At 55.3% G+C, this 22,298-nt stretch overlaps 1 protein-coding gene across 2 annotated transcripts in view; it reads right to left on the reverse strand.

Moving 5' to 3' along the window:
* Window positions 1-22,298, reverse strand: part of MPPED1 (metallophosphoesterase domain containing 1) — a 94,854-nt gene that overhangs the window by 66,290 nt on the left and 6,266 nt on the right. For both annotated transcript variants that reach the window (XM_031656223.1, XM_031656222.1), the window contains exons 2-3: window positions 15,059-15,360; window positions 5,571-5,752 (exon numbers count right to left, since the gene is read on the reverse strand). In XM_031656223.1, the coding sequence (XP_031512083.1) occupies window positions 5,571-5,752; window positions 15,059-15,282 (406 nt within the window). In that variant the 5' untranslated portion in view covers window positions 15,283-15,360. The remainder of the gene's footprint in view (window positions 1-5,570; window positions 5,753-15,058; window positions 15,361-22,298) is intronic.

Below are 22,298 nucleotides of genomic sequence, written 5' to 3' on the forward strand. Positions count from 1 at the left end.
CCCACGCTAAAGGAACCTTCGTCCCGCATCAGGCACCGCAGAGCTGAGGGGAGGAGAGGCTGACCAGCGCAAAGTCATCTGTGGCCTCTGGCAGTCACTCCCGAGGGTGGCGCAGGGTCCCCAGGCTGTGGGGGCTAGGGGTGCAGTGAGGGCTGTGGAGGCTGCAGGCTTCCTGTGGCTGGGGGTGGGGAGGCCAGCCTGGTACCTGCCAGTCACAGAGAGGGAACTTTCTGGCATCTTGCAAATCCCAGCTCAGGAACTGACAGTTCTTGCAGGCAGGGCTGTCATTCAGAGACGGCAGCAGAATTGGGACCTGGCATTCCTGCCTTGGGAAAGATGTGGGCAGTGCCAGGGCCCTGGGGTCAGTGGCTGCCTCTGCAGAGCATCCCGGGAGGAGGGTGCTTCTGGGTGCTCAGCCTCCCCTCCTGCCCTCAGCACCCTGGCCTCCGGGGGACCTGCATGCAAGCACATTTCATCAGGTCCAGAGCCCCTGTGGCCCCAGCTTCTAGCCTCGTCCTTGAGACCCCAATTCAACCTGTGCTCCCTGAGTCTTCCCAGATCGCTTCCCAAGTCCTGTATGGCAACAGCGATGGCTCACACTGGTCTGTGTCACAGCGCTGCCCTCCTTGAAGCCCCCATTTACTGGTGGCCCACCCGGCGGCATTCAGGCGTGCCCTGCCCTGCTGGGGTCACCATGGCCAGCCCACAGACAGGGCTGTGTCTGCGGGGCCAGCATGCCTCTCATGGCTGCACACTCCTCTCTGTGCAGGGCTCCCCTGGCTGGCGCTGGGCATGAAGCCTTGACCCTCCCCTCCAGGGGCTGCCGGTGAAGGTGGGAGACACTCCCTCTGCCACAAGGTGAGAGCCACTGCCAGAGCCCAGACCGGGAGCTCTGGGCGTACAGAGGAGGAGGGAACAGCTCTGCCCAGCGGGGGGGGGGGGAAGGGTTCACAACGGGCAGCTCTGGAGGGGTGAGTGGAGCACGGGCCCAGGACCAGGGAGGGGAGCTTGTTCTATGAGTGAGGAGTCCAGCCGCCTGGTGTGGCTGGAGGGAAAAGGTGCTGCTGGTGTTGAAGTCAAGGAGTCTGTTTTGTGTGGGGCAAGGATGACGGAGCGGCAAGTTGTTCACCATGAGAGCCATTTCACAATGACAGGGCTCCCGTGGTGACCGGACTGGGCGAAGCGCTGCATGGGAATATTATTCATCAACCCTCCCCCACAGCCCTACGGCAGGAAAACAATTCTCCCCGTTCTACAGGTGAGGCACAGAGAGGTTGAGAGACTGGACTGAAGTCACACAGCAAAGAAGAGGAGGAAACAGGGGTGAAGACAGCCGCCCCACTTCCCTGCACTGGCACCGCGGACTGATCCGTCCAGCTGTGAGCTCCCTGAGGCTGGTGGGGAGCAAGGAGCCACCTGCACATTCTTTGCCATTTTCAGCAAGTTTTCCTTCTGCGTTCACTCTTTATAGCTGGAGAACCTGTCCTTATCAATTTTTTAGCTGCTAACTTGACATTTACAAATCAAGCTGCCGCTTCTAATTCATGAATACATTTGGGATATTAATGGCCAAGGGGAAAGAGGGACTGTTCAGAGGGACTTTTTCATCCCAACCCGGCCCCCTCCAACCAACTCAGACCCAGACAGAAGCCTGCAAACAGGCAACACAAGGACACCAGTCACAGCCGAGCCGAGAGCAACGCACCTCACAGCAAGTTAGAGTCCGCAGGAATTTAGCCACACAGAGCCCGGTTAGGTGCCTTGTCTTGTCTTACATGGTGGGTCTTTATTAATTTTTTAAATCTCCTCCTGTTTGTCTGGGGGCGGCTCTCAGAATATGATTTTAAATGCTTTCCATGAGATCATTGAACAGGGAAGGAGCAGGTTTTCAAATCTAACTTTCTCATCCAGGAAAAGGGGCTGAGCCAGCGGGTGGGCGACGGGGGCAAGGTGATGAGGTGGGTGTGCAAAGGTCTCCCACCCGGTTGGCTGGGGAAGGGGCTCATGGAGACCCTGGAGTGGCTGGATGACGCCAGGATTGACCCAAGGCCCAGTGCTGTCCCACCCCCTCCTGGGACACACTTGGCACCAGTCGCCCAGGAGCGTTGCCTTTGTTTGAAATTACCAGAAAAACACACCCCTCCCCCACAGAAAATCAGACAGAGAGAGAGAGACGGACAACCCTAAAGGAGAAGGTAAAACCCCATGACCCCACCACCCAGACATCGATTCTGGAACATTCTGGAGCTTTAGCCCTCTCCGGGCACACTCTGGTTCTACAATCCATCATGGCCTAAACCTTCCCAAAGCTCCCCCTGCCCTTAGGATCAGCCCCTCACTCCTGTCCCTGACCCAGGAGGCCTGTGTGGACCAGTGCCTGCCCCGCTGCCCTGCCTCTCCCACCTCTCAATGCTCCCAGTGCTCTCTGCCCCCACCTCAGGGCCCCTGCAGCCCCCACGTCCTCTGCCTGGAACGGGTCCTGCCCAGAGCTGCACGAGGCTGCCTCATTCTCACCCTCAGGCCTGGCCCAACATCCCCTCCTCAGGGAGGCCTTCCGTGCCCACCCAGCTGAATGGCCACCACCACACGCCCCCAGGTGGGTCCCCGACAGACCCCGTAGCTCTCTCTAATGAACAGCTCCCGTGCCGCCCTCATATGTACGGAGCCACAGTCCCCCCTCATCAGGCTGAGTGGGGCTCTGCGTGCTCTTGGCCTACTGTTACCCCAGGGCTTGTGACACACCTGGCACCTCGTGGGCTCTCAGTGAGACTCAGCAATAGGATGACGGAATGTTTCCTTCCAGTCTCTTTCTCTCTGTGTCTGTTGTTGGGAGGGCTGTTGCTAGCTGAGACCACACGTGCATATCTCTCAGGAACTCCACACGCCGTAACACACGTGTTGTTCCACCGCCTTCCCTGCCAACTCCACCTCATGGTTCAGGTCCAATGTCTTCCTCCTAACACCCCACCCCTACCCAGGGGAGCCCAGATCTGGAGATGCCAGTTCATGGGGGCGATCATAACGGGTACACAGCACTTTACAGTTTACAAAGTGATTCTTTCCTCCATTCCAACATGGCCTCAAAACAACCCTTGGAGGGATGCGAGGCAGGGGAGCCTGACCGCCCCCATTCAAAATGAGGCCCAGAGGGGCCACGTGGCTGCTGCGGTCACCCAAGCAGAAAGCAGATCCAGACTCCAAACAGCATCGTCCACACCCTTACTTCCAATTAGGGAGGCTTCACCTCAAGAAGGAGAGGCAACACAGAGCTACACCAAGAGTTCAGCACCGGGGTCCAACTGACCAGTTCTGCCATTTACAAGCTGTGTGACTTTGGGTGAGTGACTTCACTTCTCTGGGCCTTGGTTTTCTCCTCTGTAAAATGGGAAGGATAATAGTTCCTGCCTCATTGTCAGGAAGATTGAATGAGTTACTAATACATGCGAAGGGTATAGAACAGCACCCAGCACCTACTAAATGTTCAGTAAACTTGAGCTTTATAGAAAAATGCCCCTGTCCAAATGCACCACATAGGCACACAGTCCTTCTCTCAGCCATAATCACCAAACTCTGGGGACCTGAAGCACCGGCCAACCAAGGGGTCTTGCTTTGTGCAGTGGGTGAGTTCCCAAAATACCAGCTGCAAATGGGCTTCTATTCATGCCGTCGCTCGCATGCAAACGCTCCTCCTTCCTCAGTCCGAAGCCCATTCCTCCCTGAGTGACCGCCCTGACATCTGCAAACACTTCCAGGCAGCAAAGGGGCGAGGCCCGAGGGAAAGAACCTTTTGTAAAAGGAAGACCCCTTTACAAGTTATGAATTCACACTTTCCACCCATGATGGGGTGCACCTGGAAGGCCAGGCTGTGTGTGAGAGACAGTCCTCACCCTTCAGAACCTCCATTCTCCTCTGTCGAATAGGGACGCAAATGGTAGCCACCTCAAATAGCCGTTCCCAAATTCAACAAGGCAGAGGTGATAAGAGACTGCCACCCTGTGCCTGGCACACAGTGGGGGCTTGGCCCACAGCAACTCCAGCCTCTCTGCCTTGGAAACGGCCTCTTGACTCCACCAAGTGCAACCTCCTGTCTTTTGAAACCCACAGCAGATGGGACAAGCAGCCTCCCTCGGGGAAGGGCCCCTCCTGAGAGTCAGCCCAGACCTGGAACCAGTGTGGGCAAGGTGAGAATCCCAGAGCAGGCCTGCAGGAGCCCTCTCCCCCGGCCTGCACTTCCTGCAGCCCAAACAGCGCCTTTGATTAGAATTTCCCATTTGAAAAATCAATATTTAAAGGCCTCTGCCTGCCAAACAGAAGGGAAGGCCTTGCTTGTAAATATTTGTTTCGCCTGGCAGAGTCGGGCCTCTGGCTCGCCGCGGCTGCCCTGCCTCGCTCCTGGCCCTCTGCTCGCGCAGTCCCAGCCAACTGCACAGCGGGACGCCCCTGAGGAGGCGGAAGGGACCGTCTGGCAGCTACGTGGGGCTGCGCAGAAAGGTGAGCGGCCCTGCACCCACGCCTCCACGGCAGCAGGCCTGGGTGCTGGGCTGCACAGGGGCCGTCCATCTGTCTTCCCCGGGTGGGGACAGAGACGCCTCACTGTGAGGTTTCTCTGGATTCCAAGGCAAGCGAGTTTTCCCAGGGGGTCCCCCAGCTTTTTTTCTTATTTTGGAAAAAAAGCACAAAGACAAAACCCAGGGGATGTGCTTATACATCATCACCCGCCATGGTGCAGTGCGTGGGAAAGGGCTCTGCTGCCGAGACCAGCAGCTGCCCACATCTGGCCCCTGGAGAAACCATCTCCATGGCAGTGGGTGGCTGAGCTAGGACGAACCAGCTGAGCACCTACCCTGGCACCACCATTCTCCATGCCATTCATTCATTCATTCACCCACTCAGCCATTCATTCATTCATTCATTCATCAATTTCTTTTCTTTTGAGACAGAGTCTCACTCTGTTGCCCAGGCTGGAGTGCAGTGGAGTGATCTCAGCTTACTGCAACCTCCGCCTCCCAGGTTCAAGTGATTCTCCTGCCTCAGCCTCCCATGTAGCTGGGATTACAGATGCCCACCAACACACACGGCTAATTTTTGTACTTTTAGTGGAGATGAGGTTTCACCATGTTGGCCAGGCTGGTCTCGAACTCCTGATCTCAGGTGATCCACCAGCCTTGGCCTTCCAAAATGCTGGGATTACAGGCATAAGTCACTGCACCCGGCCTCATTCATCAATTATTTATTGAGGCCCTACCTTTGCCAGGCACCGGGGCCTGGACACTCAAATGGACAAAGACATAAGCAAAGTCCCTTTTGGAGGGGGTCTTCCAGGCCAAAAAACAATTCCCACAAATAAATGGAAAGTCACAACCAAGACAGATGCTGGAGGAGGGGAGGTCCAAGGTGGATGGGAGAAAGGGGCACCTGGTCTGAGAGGTCAGGGAGGATGACCAGGCAGGCACAGGCCAAGGAGCGGGCCAGGCAGAGCAGGAGGGAAAGGCAGGGAGGCAGCCTTGGGAGACGGCGGGAGCCCCCTTCCTGCTCAGCACAGCCACCCACCTGGGGCAGGAGGGACCTACCCAGCCACTCGTTGAACTTCTTCACCTCGCTCGGGAGCCCCAGCTCGGTGAAGTCCCCAGCGTGGATCAGCACGTCGCCGTATGGCATCTGGATGGGGTCTGTCCTGGAGTGGGTGTCAGAGACGCAGACGAAGCGGGTGTAGCCCGGAGGCTTGGGGGCATCGTGAGGCACCGGGTCCACCCTGTGGGGAGAGATGAGACTGCGGGTCAGGAGGCCATGGAGCCATGAGCCTGCGGGTGGTGCGTCTGCAGCCTCCTCCACCACAGTTCACAGCCCCGTCAATCCTGTTCAGATCCACCAGACCAGGGACTGGCCAACCTTCCCAGGGGCCCACCGCGGCCTGAATGCTGACTTCCCTCATCTTTAGCCAGGCAAAGCATGTTTGGCCCCCGAGCCTCAGTTTCCCTGTCTGTAACATGGAAACATCAGGTTGTGGGGGCTGTAGTGAGGGTTGAAGGGAGTGGGAAGCGGGTACAGCGAGCATCTGCCCTCCGAACTGAGGTGCTGCACAGCTACCAACCTTTTGTTCATGATCACCCCCAGAGAAGACTTCAAGATGTCTTTTATTTCCCCTACTCACCTCCCTCCCATGAAGCTTTAGCACCACTGAGATGCCCTACGTGTGTTTAGGTACCTCCTGTCCACATCCGCTTTAGACAGAAGAGCGAGACGTTTTTTTGACTCCCCAAGCACCAGATTTTACCCTCTAGGGGCACTATGGCCCCCACTGAAACTGCATGGAATAAAGCCTATGGGCGGGCGACAAGGACGACTGCCCGGCTGTGCAGGGCGCGTCGGCCATCGCAGGAGAGCCGCATGGGAGGGGGAGTTTCAGGAGAAATAAAGAGCCTAAAGGCAAGGTGTCCATTTTTCAAAACTGCAAGACAGTGTGATCATTTCTAGACCAAGGGCCTTCCAGGGCTGTGTCAGAAAACAATCCTGAGTCAGAAGACCAGGCTTTGCACAGCCTCGGTCTGCACATCTGTAAAACGAAGCTACTTCACTAAGCAAAAATAACATTTTAAAAAGCGGCATAAATGTAGATTCTTGTGCCTCAGGAGCCCATCGTGGCCCTCTCGTTTGACAGACGAGGATGCCAAGATCCAGCCAGGCTGAGCAAGCGGTCCTGGGCACCCCAGTGCAGAAATGTGGACGTGGACTAAGACCCTGGCTCCCGGCTCCCCGTGGGCTAAGACCGCAGCTCCCCATCCAGGGCTGTCTCCACTACACGTTGCCTCCCCAGTTGAATGGTTTTACCAGGCTCAAAACTCTTAAAAACAACGCAATGACATTTCAACAAGCAGCTCTCTCCAAATGAGTATGCCGCTCGAGGAGTTGTGTTTAAATCTAATTATGCGGCAAACCAAAAGCGGTGCCATATCAGTTACATAAATACTTTTAAAGACATCTTTCTAATTATCCTTTTTTTTTTCAGACAATATACTTCGAAGAAATTTAATTAACACCTTACGAGAGACGTGGGTTCAGCATGCTAATTTGCAGGGCGCACTAGCGCGCTCCATCCGCTGCAGCCGCAGCCGCAGGCGCCGAGCCAGCCTCTCCGCACCATGATGCCGCGGCGGGAGCGCGCACCCGGGGGCCCTTCCTGGGGGTTGTGAGGCCGAGGGAGAATCCCAGCAAGTCAGAGCTGGGCCAGACTGGGAGGAAAATGAAATGAATCCGATGACGACCAACTAGGGAGGTGCTAGGAGCTCTTCCTCGTGTCCTCCATTCACTCATTCACTCATTCATTGACTACAACACATCCTGAATGACTACCGTGTGCCAGCCCTGAGCTCAGCGGAGGGCCACAGGGATGAACCAGGCTGACCCCTACTCACGACGAGCCCAGGGACTGATGGCGGCAGCAGCCTTGGCCAGACGATGACAATACAGCCAGCACCTTTGACAGGGCAGCAGAGGGGACAGGGCCCAGAGAAGGCCCTAACCTGGCCTGGAGTCTCCTGGAAGCTTCCATCAGGGCAGTGTCTGAGCTGATCTGGAAGCCGAAATCTCCTTCCCAGGAATTCCCACCACTCCTCTGTCCTCTGGGGCCCCCAGTGACCCCCACTCCCCATGACACACAGCTGATGTGACCTGCACACCCTGCTGCCGCCCCCACCCCAACCCCCGCCACACACAGCTGAGCAGACCAAGGGCAGCCAATTGCTTCTGGGCTACTGGCCTGGCACAGAAACTCAAGTGAGCCAATCAAATTCATTCATTCATATTCTCTCTCTCTCTCTCTCTTTCTCTCTCTCTCTCTGTCTCTCCTCCCTCCTCCTTTTCTCTCTGTTTCCCTCTCTCCTCCCTTTCTCTCTCCTTCCTTTCTCTCTCTCTCCTCCCTTTCTCTCTCCCCTCTCTCTCTCCTCCCTTTCTATCTCCTCCCTTTCTATCTCCTCCCTTTCTCTCTCTTCTCCCTTTCTCTCTCTTTCCCCCCTTTGTGTGTGTGTGTGTGTCTCTCTCTCTGTGTGTCTCTGAGGTTTTGAAGATGTTATAAGGTGACAAAGACTAAGTCAAAGAGACAAAGAGATGAAGAAAGGAGAGACAGGGAGCATAATGCCACTCCCGAGCTGCTGGGACCCTGACAGTCTACCCTCCCCGGCGCCCTTCCTAGCAGAGGAGCCCCGAGTGGGCCTCAGCTCCCGCCCGCCACCAGCCAGCCAAGAGCAGTGTGGTTCTGAGGGCTCCGGTTGGGCTGGGCCTGCTACTGGAGCCAGAGCTCTTTAATTAACTCCACTCTTATTTCTCTGCACCCCGAGGCTTCTGGAGCACAGTGAAGATGCAGACCTAGTCATCCCCAGAGAAAGAAATAGACTCTCATTACCCGGCACAGTCCCCCAGCTATTTGGATTGAAACAAATGCTCGACTTTGAAATAACAACAACAATAATGATTTCAATGATCCCCACGCATCAAGAGCTCATTATGTGGTGGGCATGTTACAGGCAGTCGCTCTGTTCACCCTCATAATGACCATCTAAACAGGGTACTATGGGTAGCCCCATTTTACAGGTGAGCAAACTGAGGCTCAGAAAAGGCTGACTTGTCCATGATCTTAGCTACAGGAGCTGGTGCAGCTGAAATTGGAAGCTGGTTTTTGGCTCCAGAACTCACACCACACTGGACTATTACCAGGCTGGACTTCATTTCATTCAGTCAACCTATGGACAAATCTTACCGAATGCCTCTAAATGCCAGGCACCTGCTTGGTGTAAGGATACGTCTGTGGTCAGGACACCCACAGAGGCCACCGGTGTGAAGATCCAGAAACCCTGACTATGTTTGCAAATGAAGGAAAGAGCAAAAAGAGTCAAAATATGGAGAAGGAGGCCAGGCACAATGGCTCACGCCTGTAATCCCAGCACTTTGGGAGGCCAAGGCGGGCAGATTACTTGAGGAAAGGAGTTCAAGACCAGCCTGGCCAACATGGTGAAACGTTGTCTCTACTAAAAATACAAAAATTAGCCGAGCGTGGTGGTGTGCACCTGTAGTCCCAGCTACTCAGGAGGCTGAGACAGGAGAATTGCTTGAACCTGGGAGGCGGAAGTTACAGTGAGCTGAGATCGCACCACTGAACTCCAGCCTGGGCAACAGAGTGAGACTGTATCAAAAAAAAAAAAAAAAAAAAAAATTAACAACAACAACAAAATGTGTATATGTAGAGAAAGAGAGAGACAAAGAGACAGTGAACAAGGGGGCATCATTTGAAGATCCAGCTATACCTGAAGCCAGACCCAAACTTGAAATTCTTAATATGGGCCAGCAGACTCCTTTTCATCCTTAAGGCAACTTCAGTTGTGTTTCTGATACTTGCAATGACAATGAAAAGTTAGTCCATGCCCAAGCTCCCAGCTACTAAGTTAAAGAGTGGAATTTGAACCCAGGACTTCACAACAGGAATCTGGGCATCTAATCTCAACACTTTGTGACCAAAAAAAAAAGTACAAAATGGTTCTTTCTCAGTGACATTCTGCAGGGACCAGAGATAAGACGTGGAAGCAAAGGCTTCTTGTCTCTTGGAGCCAAACTCAACTTCCCCAAAGCTGCTGCCTACTGGGGTGGCTCTGAGACCTGACACCCATCTCCAGCTCTCCCCAGCCTATACCGATCTTCCCATGGGATTCCTGGCAGCAGGAACAATACAGAGGAGAGAACACGGCCTCCGACACCAGACCCCAGGCTGGCACCCCAGCTCAGTGACCTCCTCCTCGCTGTGCCCCTGGACCCCACCAGCCTCTAGCCCTGCTCCGTAGGGTGGGGACAAGCCACTCCCTCTTTGTCATGTTGTGAGAACTTAACCGACCTTCACAGCTGGAGCTCTGATGCCAATACCCCTGCAGTGCGCTCTGCATCCTGCTCTCGGTTCCTTCTCTCCCATAAGCCACTGGTTCTGTGGAAGTGCAGTTCCTGGTGCCAAAAGCCCAGAGAGGCATCAGAAGCAGAGGCTGTTACCCCTCGTAACCCTATTCCTGCAGAAATGGGGTGCTCTGAAGGTCCAGGCAGGGACAGCTTCCAACAACTCATCCAGCCGTGTGACTGGGCATCAGCCATGGTGTTTTAGTAGGAAAGGACCTTTAGCCCCTTCCTCTCATTTTACAAATGGGGAAACTGAGGCCTGGGGAGGAGCAATGACTGGCTGGATCAGCATCACACAACAACTGCCCCGACCCCTTGTCCAGTGGTCTTTCCACAAAGCAATGGATCCAAGGGGACCCTGGCCACAGGACCCTCCGGCGTCCCCACGCCTGTCCTTCCTTCCCACATCCTGGCCTCTGCTCTTGCTGGTCCCTCTTCCTAAAGTGGCCCACTTCACAGAGGCCACAAGGCAGCTGGTCCTCCACGCCCAGGGATTATGCCACCCCCACCCCCACAGAAAGCCCTCCGTGATCCCTGACACTCCTCCTGAGTCTTGCCACCTGTCCCGTTCTCACTCTCTTCTCTTTCCTGTTTCGTGTTCCCTGTGCTAGGCACCAGACATGCAGCCCCATGCTCGTGCAGGGGAGAGATGCTTGGGAAATCCTCCCGCAAAGGAATGTATCAGCACAGACTGAATCAGGTTCCACTAAGCGTGCGCCACCAGACCCAGCAGTGAGCACCTAGAGCTGGAGCAGGGAAGACTTCCCTGAGGTGGTGACACCTGGGTGAGATCTGAAGGAGGAGTCAGTGCTCATAGGGCAAAGAGTTGGGATCAGAGGGAACAGCATGTGCAAAGACCTGAGGCAGGAGGAAGACTGGAATGTTTAAGAAACCGGAAGCAGCCACTGTATCTGTTGCCCAGCACAACACGGATGGAGAATGAGGCTTGAGAGCCACGCGGTGCCGGGGTGAGTCCTCCCCACTTGCTTTGCTCCTTGTCCCCCATCCCTGCACTCCAGGCTGAGCTCCATGTCTCCAGGAGCCTCTCAGTGTGTGGATAGGCCAAGGAGCCACACGGCACCGGGTGGGAGTCCCAGCTCCCCATGCTCACCTTCCAAAGCCTCAGCATCCTCATCTGTAGAGAGGGCTCCACACCATCCTGGGACGGCAGGAAAGGCCAGGAACAGGTACAAAGGGGCTGTGGCCTCCCATCCCACTCTGCCATAGCTTCAAGGACCCGGTGCACGCCTGAGGGGCTTGAAGGGTCTCTCAGCGATGACTCAAGCCTCTGCCATAACGCCTTGTAAAGGTCAGAGAGGGGTTGCTGTGCCTGATGCCATGGTCCTGGGGACCTACATGAGAGCTCCAGGCTAACCCTGTCCCCCAACACTCACTCTTGCCTTCCCACTGACCACTAGGTCAGTGGTCCGCCTGCCCACCCAGGGCAGAAGGGCCGGGCCGAGAGGGGCCTCCTGAGACCCCCACAGGGTGGCTCAGTCGCCAGGGCAAGGAATCTTCAGCCTTGCTCACAATCCAGAGGCCCAGCTCCAGAGATTCATTACCCAAGCAGAGGCGGCCTCGTCACCAGCAGGGTCTCTGGGGGCAACGGCATAAATCACAGGACTCAATCAGAGGCCATGTTTGGACTGTCACTGTTGTTATTAAATATAAATTGTGGATTTATTAAATAAGGCCCCCTCGCTCCCTCACCCCGGAGACAAAGCCCAGGGTGGCGACAAATCACATGTCAGAAGGTGGCAGCCATCCCCCCACCGCTCCTGGGAGGAAGCAGCCGACTCGCCATGGAAATCCGTTCAGCCACCTCCAGCAGCCTGCATGCTTCCAAGCTTGGGGTGTGGAGGCTGAATGAAGGGGCAGTGGGAGGCAGAAGCCCCCCATCTCTGTGCCCACCCTGGCTTTAACCAGCTGTGTGCAAAGTTGTGTTTCAAAGCTGGAGCTCAGAGCACGCTCTCTCCAGGGCCCCACCCAAACCCCAGCTGCCTCGGAGCCCCAGAGCCAGCAGGAGCCGGGAACTCTCCCCACTGCCGGAGGTGGTGGTGCAGAGCAGTCCAGGATGGGGTGGGGCAGGCCAGGTGTAAATCCTCACGGGGCCTGCTCCAGCTCCCCAGCTAAGTTCCTTCTCCACAGCGCTTACCATCACCAGCATCACACGCTTTCATGACCATCTGCTAACTGCCTGCCATCCACTGGATGTAAGCTCGGCACAGGCAGGGGTGCCTTCGATCACTGCTGGGACCCAAGCCTCTCACCAGGCCTGGCATGTGCTACCAATGCTGAATGCTTGCTGCCCACTGGGCCTTCTCTACCAGGATTTAACTCTTTCATCCCCAGTATTACTGTGTGCAGCATTTTTTTTACCCCCTAAGAACCAGTTTTCACCCCTTGGAGGTGCTGTTTCCTCCACTGAGAATGCGTGGACTAGCGTCACGGGGGGTGAGGACCAGCTTTCCGAGCTGTGCAGAGCACATGTGCCAACCGAGAAGGGCGGCACGGCAAGGGGAATTTCAGGGAAGCATGTGGTGCCTCCATCTGGAGTAGCCAGCTCCAGATTGGGGAAACTGAGGCACCAAGCAGCATGACCCCCATCCAAGCAGGCAAGCTCAGTGCCCAAGGTCCTAAACACTGAGAAACTCAGCAGCTCACAGACATCCCAAATGCGTGAATAAATGAATGACTCAACAAAAGAATGAATGGCCCCGGGTGGCTCAGTTAAATGGAGTAGATCACCCCTTCTCATTCTGTCATTCACCACCCTCCCTCAGGACGCAGCCCAGCCTGCAGTGACCTGTGGTGTCTCCTGCTCATCCCCCACTCCCACTGCCTGCCCAGCTGGGCCTCCCTGCAGTTCTCAGAGACCCCTGTCTTCTAGCCACCTGCAGGCTCCGACCCTGCCACTGCTTCTGCCTGGTCCACTTCCTCCTCACACCCCCTCCCAACTTGCTATGTCTATTCCTCCTGCTCTGGCCTCAACCTAGAAATTATCTAGTTCTCCAGGAGGTCCAGGAGGTCCAGGAGGTCCTTCCTGGATCCCTTGAAACTGGGAAGTGCCTCCTCAGCCCCCACTCCCTGTCTTCCTGTTTCCCTGGCTCTGTTCTCAGACTAGGAGCCTCCTGAGTGTGTGCCTGGCCCAGGAAGGGGCGCTGTGACTGACAGCTGTCCATGGTCCCACTGTGTGTGGTGCCGGCAGCCTCACAAACCCCACCTGCCCTGGGAGGCCTTGCTGCTCTCTGCCTGCCCACTAGGCAGGAGTTCAGCCTGGCCTACAGGGACCTCAGGCTCAGTCACCTCTGACCCACCCAGTTGGAGGATGACCCTCACCAACAAAAGATAAAACTCAGGCCAGGGAAGGTCCCTGTCCCTGCAGCCCCTCCCAGGCCTCAAGTCCCACAGACCTAAGGCCCGGGGCCTTCCTTCCTGCCCAAACCCGCCAATTTGGTCCCAAAAACAGAAACCCAGAGGCAGCAGCCCAAATAGAAATCTACCAAAAAATAAAGTAGGCAGCCACAGGCAACACCAGTCCTGCGGCCCCACATGGAGACAAGCATTTTCCTGGGCAAGTGCCACTAGAAGACCGCAATCCCTGCCTGGAGCCTGCTGCCCTGCAGAGCCCTTCCCTGTACTCCCCTCTGCCCACAACAGAGGCCAGGCCTGAGGAAGGCCGCACAGGGACGGGAGGCTGCAACCTCACACACATCCCACCAGGCCAGGGTTTGGAAACCCCCTTAATTCCTTCTCCAAGTGGTCCGAGGGACAGTGGCTGGGACTCCACAAGCACCGCTGCCCCAAGATGGTGATCACAGCCCCAGAGGCGGCCCAGAGCCTAGACCCTTGTTGGGGCACCAGACCCCTGGGCAGTCAGGAGGGCTTCCCATAGGTCCTACAGCACTGGATCAGCCCCTGTCACAGCTCCCCCCTCCCTGTGCTGTCACCTCCCTGCTCTGCGGGGGTCATCCCTGATCCAGACCCAGCTTGGGCGCGGGCACCCAGAGTCGGATGAAGGTACAACAGCCGAGGGGACAACAGCCTCCACTCTCAGGCAGAAGCGTGAACATCCACACATATCACAGCCCGAGGATGTGGAGGCCCAGCATGGAGAGCCCCGGGCTGGACTCAGGAAGCCTGGGTTCGAGTCCAGCTCTGGCACCTGCCAGCAGGGTGGGGCACCTCATGGGCCTGGGCCCCTGGTTCCTCACCAGGTAAACTCTGTCGTGCAGGGCTCATGGGAGAAGCAACAGGTAGAAAGCAGGAGGGGAGTTCTAGGGACTCAGGGAACCACCCAGAGCAGGGTCAGGAGCTTGACCATCTCTGGAGCCACCCCCAGCCACCTACAGCTTTCCAGGACCTCAGGAAATCCAGATGGGAAAGGCTGGCCCTGCACACAGGCATCAGGACAAGCCCTCCTGCTGCCTATGGGGATCTTGAGTCTGTGTGCTCCCCAGGGCCTCACTGCTTGAGCACTGCTTGGCACTGTCTACCCCTAGTGCCCCAAGGGGTAGACAACAGAATCCCCCAGTCCTTTTGGAAAAGCATCTCTGCTTTCACAAGAGAAGCACAGGGTCTGGACAAAAGGAAGGGCAGGGAGAGGAAACACGGAGCCCAAGACTGGATCCTAACCTGCCATGGGGCTTGTGGCAAGCCCCTTCCCCTTTCTGGGCCTCGGTCTCCCTGTGTGTACATTGAGGAGAGTAAATCAGACAAGGGGTCGCCACTTAAATGCCAAGAAAGGGATCTGGAATGTGGCCCCCGCCAGACGCTGCCAGGAGGACATGTGGGCCTGGGGTTGCCAGGCCTTTGGGTTTTATAAAGTGAAGCCAGAAGTCTGGAGTTTTCTGTGCGTCCACCTCATCTTTAAATATTTGTAAAACATGCTCCTGGCCAAGTGAAACAGGACCGCGGCCAGAATCGGCCCACAGGCCATCCATCTGCAACTTCTTGCCGGTCCCTCCCAACTCAGAGCCCCAGTGATCCTAGGATTCCAGAATTGCTTCAGTCAACAAACATTCAATGCTTGTTAACGGTGCACCCAGAACCAGGAGGCACCCAAGACCATGCACCCACCCCAGGAGGCTGTCACCACCCCCACCCCCACCCCACAGGTCCCACTTACATCTGCACATGCGGTGGTTGGAAGCGGCCCTGGTTGATGTTGTAGAAGGTGAAGGCCTGGGTGGGGTTGGAGCTGTACTCGTCCACCTCGATGATGAGCCGGCTGTGCTGGTGCCGCCGAGCGGCCATCACGTGGGACTGGGAGAATGCCATGCCCAGGCCACAGGGGAGGAGGGCCAGGGCCTCCGCCTTCAGGATGCCGGCATCCCACCTAGAGCGCCACATGGACCTCCGCTGGCCGCCCCGGCATCTCCCACCGCTGCCGCCACCGCAGCCCGGCCCCCCGCCAGACCTGGAAACAGACTGAGGAGACGGAGCAGAACCGTGCGACAGTTAATCTGTTTGGGATTTGCTTTATTTAATGTCAGATGAAGATTTAGAAAGAGGGAGAGGGCGGGGGGAGAGGAAAAAAAAACACAGTCGTACAGCTCAAAAACTCATTACAAATCTTTCCAACTCAGCAGTTTGATGAATATACTTTGGTAAAAAGAAAAGGGAAGGGAGGGAGGGGACAAGAAAAAAAAGAAGAAAAAAAAAATACAACCCACAGCACTGTGGACGGATGCATGCATGGCCCAACGTGTTTAAATACTTCAGGCTTTTTTTTTTTTTCTTCAACAAAATCCTCCAGAGCCTACAGGGTGACAGGGAGCTGGGGTAAGACAATGGCTGGTATTTTGTAAACAGATGAGTTAAGTTTTACTTTTCAGAATTGGGAAATAAGAAGGATTCTCCTACAACCCTCCTCCATCCCCCACAGACCCCCAAACACACCCACACGGCCTCACGCCCACACCCCTGCAAGCCCGAGCAGGTGGAGACAGCACGGGCGAAAATTCCTCCCTCAACATCAATTTCATCTAAAGATATCTTTTAGTGGTGCCCCGAGAAGGGGTTTTCCCAGACATAGATGATCACATACCCACTGGCTCAGGGGTGGTGGTGCAGGTAGGGGCGGAGATGGTGAGGGAGGAGGAACCTTTTGCAAAAACCTCCTCCGGTGCCTCACTACCTTCTCTCTCATGAGGATCTCAGGAACCCTGAGGTACCCCGTCAAGCTTTGAATTGCAGCTGGAGAATATGCAATATTTTTCAAATCTTTTTCACCGGGAAGTGCAGTTTGCACTTATATTTACTGGGCTTAACTATCCCTCCAACCGACCCCGCCTCGGGTCAGTGTAGAACTCTCTAGAAACTTGGAAATGCAGGCCCCGGGTGAGACCCCATCCTACCCCAACACACAGCGCTACGGCCGATGCCTCGTTACTCAGACCATCGAGTTGTCTCGTTCCTTTTCATAATTATTTTCTAAACCGTGTCAGTGGGAAATGCCTTGAAGACTTTTTGTCGTTGTTTTCAGTTTGGGTCATTAAGACCCTCCGACGATTCCTTTTGCACTGTATTTAACCAAGGAGAAAATAACATCATGGAAACTATTCCTGGATAGTCATATCGCAAACACGCTAAATGAAGAAAACTCCCGTTTGCTTTGCGCTTGGAAGAAGAATCGACACGGTCAGAAAACAAATTAGATTAGGAAAATGACAAAAATTAGAGAATGGAGAACATTTTAATTATGTGCAAAGGAGAAATGGGTTATTAATTGTTTTTAAATCTTGATCATCTCCCTAGAAGGTGAAATAAATAGCAATATCCTCCTTCTCCCACCGACCCCTAAAGACACTTCCTGATTCCCAACACATATCCCTCTTCTCCACCTGCAAAGACAAGGGGGGAACCGTCTCCCTTTTCCTGGGGACACACTTGTGCCATTGTTTGGTCCTGTGGGTTGTTTCTAAGTGATTGGCTCTCCCTGCGGGTGCTACGCAACAGAACTGTAGGTGGGGGAGCAGGGACCTGCACCCCTCTTGTCTGTAACTGCTACCCGGCACCCAGAAGCCCTGGGAAAGGTCTCAGAGCACCAGATGCCAACTTCCAGGACTCTGCATACTCTGAGCCAGGCCTGCCCAGATCTGGACGGGGGTCAAGCCCCAGCATGGCTGACTTGCTGTGTGACCTTAAGTCAACTTCCTAACTTCTCTGAGCCACCAGCTTCCTCTTCTAGAAGATGGATTTGAGGCCCGGTGCAGTGGCTCACACCTGTTATCCCAGCACTTCCGGAGGCTGAGGCGGGCGGATCACCTGAGGTCAAGAGTTCGAGACCAGCCTGGCCAACATGGTGAAACCCCCTCTCCACTAAAAATACAAAAATTAGCCGGGCACTGTGGTGCACGCCTGTAATTCCAGCTACTTGGGAGACTGAGGCAGGAGAATCGCTTGAACCCAGAAGGTGGAGGTTGCAGTGAGCCTAGATAGCACCACTGCACTCCAGCCTGGATGACAGAGTAAGACTCTGTTTCAAAAAAAAAAGAAAAGACAATGGATTTGATAGTAGTAATGCCATCTCCCGTGGATTGTGCAGGTTAAATGAAGAGGTAAGCAGGAATCCTGAGTACAAAGCCTGGTGGGTCCCAGGGGCCCAGCTCACCTCGGCTGTGATGGTCAAAGTCACTATTCTGTTCAATTCGATCCCTGCATATTGAGGAGCTGCTGTCAGTGGGTGCTGCCTGAGTACTGGGCACCCTTGGTACCAGGGTGTCAAGTGCGAACCAAGGGGCCAGTTCCAGGAGCTAGGGGTGCCAGACGGGCCCTGAAGAACTCAAATATTTCTCAAATGCAAGCTGACCACATCACATCCCTACTTGAAATCCTTGTGGTGGCTTCTCTGATAAAATCCCTTGACCATAAGACCCTGCATGGTCTGGCCCTATGACTGGTCTGGCCTCTATTTGAGCCACACAGGCCAGCCCCGGTGGGCTCTTGCACCTGGAGGCCTACAGCTCACAAGGGCCATGCTCTTGTTCAGAGCCACACAATTCCAGCACTTTTCGAGAGTCTTCCTCTGCAATGCTCACCACTAAGAGACAGATATTGATGCTCATGTCTCACGTTTGACAAATGATGAAGGGTATATCCCACAGAAGTGATGTCTCGTTGCACAGAGAGTAGGTGGCAGGGCTGAGCCCCCAGACCTAGCTGCCTGGCTTCCGGCTCTGCCCTCCTCTCCTGCTGGCTGAAGCTGACACCCTTCCTCTCAGCAATGCTGGTGTCTCCTCGGAGAAGCCTGGATCTGGGGCCTTCTTTTCAGGGTCCCAGGAAGAGCCCAGATGTCCCCTGAGGGCAGGGCTGGGCCCCCCATTTGTGCACCCCATGTGTCAGCTCCGGCCCCCAGCAGCTCTGTGACCCTGAGCAAGCGGCTGAACCTCCAGAGGCTCTGTTTCCTCTTCTACAAAATGGAAAGAAAAACAGTCCCTATCTTGTAGAGTCATGAATATTCAATGAGGTGACACATGTAAGCTGCTGATCACAGAGCCCAGCACACAGTGAGTGGTCAATAAATGTTAGCTAATATTTTTATAACATGATCACCCCATGGCCTATCACAAATACTTCATCAATAGTATTAGTGGATGGATGGAGGCAGGGAGGGAGAAACGGATGGATGGAGGGATGGATGCAGAGACCATGAGGGGACAGAAGGACAGAGTGTCTGGAGAGTGCCTGGTGCCCAGCAGAGGCCTGGGAGAGGTTGGGTGTCAGGAGAGCACAGCTGAAGACTGAAGAGTCACTGCCCCGTCTCCATCTTACCCTCCTTGCATACCCAGCAAGGAGGCTGCCAGGCTGGCACAGCCCTTGTGAAAAGGGGTTCCAGGGGCCCCCACCCGTCTTTGCCCCAGAGGAGCAGGCGCCAGCATGCAGATAGGCTGCAGTCGAGGGAGAACCGCTCTGCACCAAAGGGACTCAGCCGGGAAAGGCGGGCGGCAAGGCTCCCGGAGGCGCTCCGCGGTGAAATGCTGCATTTCACATAAAGGGGGTTCGCAACGGGCCCTGCTCAGAGAAATCCGGGAAACTGGAAACGCAGCGCCTTCTTTTAATGCCCATTTAATATTTATGGAGCCGCAGCAGCACGTTAGCCACCGTGCGAGGAGGCGAGCATTCTCCGCCGCGCAGCCGATCCACGGAGGAGGCGCAGCATCTCCCAAACAACAGCTTTGAGCTAGGAAGCGTTTACACCTGGTCCACAAAACAGCACAGCACGCGAGCGACGCAGTGGTGCCCCGGGACCCGCCGCAGGGAGACCGCCTGGGCTCCCAGCCTGGCTCTCCGTCCAGCGGAGTGACCTTAAGCAAGTCATGCATCCTGATGGGGTTGCAGGTGCCTCCCCCAAAGGGAACAAGGGAGGAGGATGGATGGAATGAATGAATGAATGAATAAACGCACGAGTTATTCAACAACCATTAGCCACAGCCCTACATCCTCTCCCTGTTCCGGGCGCCAGGAAGGGCAATGGAAAAGCAAAGAGGCTCCTGCCCTCAAGGAATATGGGACGGGGTGGGAGGGGGGACAATAAGGTAAACAAAGAATTACACAGAAAAGACACTTTCAGCTAATAATCAGTACCTGGAAAAAGACAGAGCAGGGTGATGGGGTGATTAAATTGGGTGATCAAGAAAGGTCTATCTGTGCTGGGCACGATGGCTCACACCTGTAATCCCAGCACTCTGGGAGGCCGAGGCGGGAGGATCACCTGAGGTCGGGAGTTCAAGACCAGCCTGACCAACATGGAGAAACACCGTCTCTACTAAAAATATAAACTTAGCCAGGTGTGGTGGCGCATGCCTGTAATCCGAGCTACTCAGGAGGGTGAGGTAGGAGAATCACTTGAACCCAGGAGGTGGAGGTTGCATTGAGCCGAGATCGGGCCACTGCACTTCAGCCTGGGTAACAGAGTGATACTCCATCTCAAAAAAAAAAAAAAAAAAAAGGCTATCTGAAGGGGCCTCACCTCACATACCAATGACAACAGCGATGCCCAAACCTGGGGAATGAGAAGCTGGGCAGAGGGAGGGGAAGTGCTAGGTCCCTGAGGCCCAGGCGGCCTGGATAAATGGCCTCACTCTTTCACTGTCACCGGCCACTGGCATGCGTCTGCCATGGAGGACGGCCTGGACTCTGAAGTCAGAAGAAGTGGGGTTCCCATTAAATTCCATCTCAGGCTGCTGAGCGGTGGGACGTTGGGCAAGTCACTCAACCTCTGTTTCCACTTCTTCAGTGGTCCCCTTGAGGGGTTACCGAGGGGCTGGAATGAGCCTTGGACCTGCCCATAAAGGCCCAGTGAACCCAGAATGGGAGACTCCAGGTCCCCCCAGCCCAGCACTCCTTGAAAAATTCCCTCTGGTTCTAAGGGCTTGCTTTTCCAAAGTCTGATTCTCTTATCAAATGGTTTCTCTTTCTATTTTCCTCTCAGAGACATTTATTTGTTGTTCCTCGGGTACTGTGAGTTCAGTGAGGCCAGGGTGCTCCAAGGAGAACCTGGGTGTTAGCCAAGACACCAAGGAGCAGGTCCCATTCGACGCCAACTGTATGGAAAGCTGGTGTCTAGGAAAGAGGTCAGACTCCAGGCCCCACCTCTCTGTGCCTCTCTCTGACCGCCCCTCCACCCCCAAACTTGTCTGGTCTCCTGGCCGTATTGACCCCTCATCACCATGGCCACACCACACCAGCCTCCAGAAGGAATATCCTAGAACTCACCTCTGCCCGTGCCGTTCCTTCTGGCACACCCAGCCCCTCCAGAGCCGCTGGCGCACTCAGGTGAAGCTCAGTGCCTCAGGTCAGCTGAGGAGGCTGCACCTGGCCCCAGTCCCACTCCCACTTCTCAGGCCCAGCTCAGTCATGCAGGCTTTCCCTGGCACAGAGGGGGTCCTGTCTTGAAGCCTCCATGAATGCTATTCCCTCTGCCCAGAAGGCCCTGCACCCAGCCCCATCCCTGCGTTCACCCTCGTTTCCTGACACATGCCCACTCAGTCTCAGGAAGGTTCAGAACCTCGAAAACACCTTCCCTGACCTCCCCTGGCTGGGTCAGGAGCCTCCACCCACAGCCCCCAAGGCTTCCTGTATCAAAGCTCCCAACACACAGTCGGCTTTTTATCTGAGCTGAATGAAACGCCAAAGAATAAACTGGTATGTGAATGAATGAATGAATGAATGAATGAATGAGAGAAACTACACAGGGCTTTGAGTCTGACAGCAGGACTCCAAAGCAGCTTTGCCCCCCTTAATCTTAGTTTTTCATCTACAAACGTACGGCTGCTGGAGCACTGAAGGACACAGGAGATCCAAAAGCCCCCTGCCAGGGCCCAACACGCAGGAGGTGCTCACTCCATGTCTCTTCTCCTCCAGTTAGAATGTTCTGATGAACTCAGAAGCTCCCCAGGGAAATTTCAAGAATGCAGATGGGACTTTCCTTTTTTTTTTTTCTGAGACAGAGTCTCGCTCATCGCCCAGGCTGGAGTGCAGTGGTGCGACCTCGGCTCACTGCAAGCTCCGCCTCCTGGGTTCACGCCATTCGCCTGCCCCTCAGCCTCCCAAGGAGCTGGGACTACAGGCGTGTGCCACCACGCCCGGCTAATTTTTTGTATTTTTAGTAGAGACGGGGTTTCACCGTGTTAGCCAGGATGGTCTCCATCTCCTGACCTTGTGATCCACCCGCCTCGGCCTCCCAAAGTGCTGGGATTACAGGCGTGAGCCACCGCGCCCAGCCACAGAAGGGATTTTCAAGCAACCCGTCCTCTCCTGCCTGAAAGCCCAGGGTGCCTGACCCCTTCCCTCTCGCCCTACTGAGTAAGTCTTTGGGGCTTTGACTTCCCAGGGAGTTGTGGCTGGACACATCCACTACGACCCGCCCTCGACTCGTTTTTCTAGGCAAATTCTTCACCACCACCCCCATCTGGATACTGCAGGGCACTGGTCAGCCCCAGCGCACCCGCTGCTGCTCCTGCTCTGGGCCAGATCCTTTTCTGGGCCAGGTCCTGTTCTGGGAGTCACAGGACCCAGACACGAAACTAGCCCTCCAAGGGCTCAGACCTGACGAAGCAGCCAGGCAGACAACAGACCTCCTCAGAACTCTGTTTCGAGGAGTTGCAGTGGAGGGGGTCTGTGGGCCCCTAACAAGGCCCCCACCAAACAGCAAGGCCAGCCAGTGTGTGCTGAAGGTCCAGGAAGGAGAGAGAGTGAGCGAGGCCTTGGCTCACACAGAGCATCTCAACAGCAGATGGATTTTTGCAAAAGAGATTCTTGGATCATTCTGGTGGCCCCTATCTGTCCGAAGATGTGTGAGGAAGATCTTGGAGCATTACACTACCAGAGGAGCTGCTGCCCTGCAGACCAAAGATAGATTTCGC

This window comes from Papio anubis, chromosome 16 (assembly GCF_008728515.1).
Source record: "Papio anubis isolate 15944 chromosome 16, Panubis1.0, whole genome shotgun sequence".
Taxonomy (NCBI): Eukaryota; Metazoa; Chordata; class Mammalia; order Primates; family Cercopithecidae; genus Papio; species Papio anubis.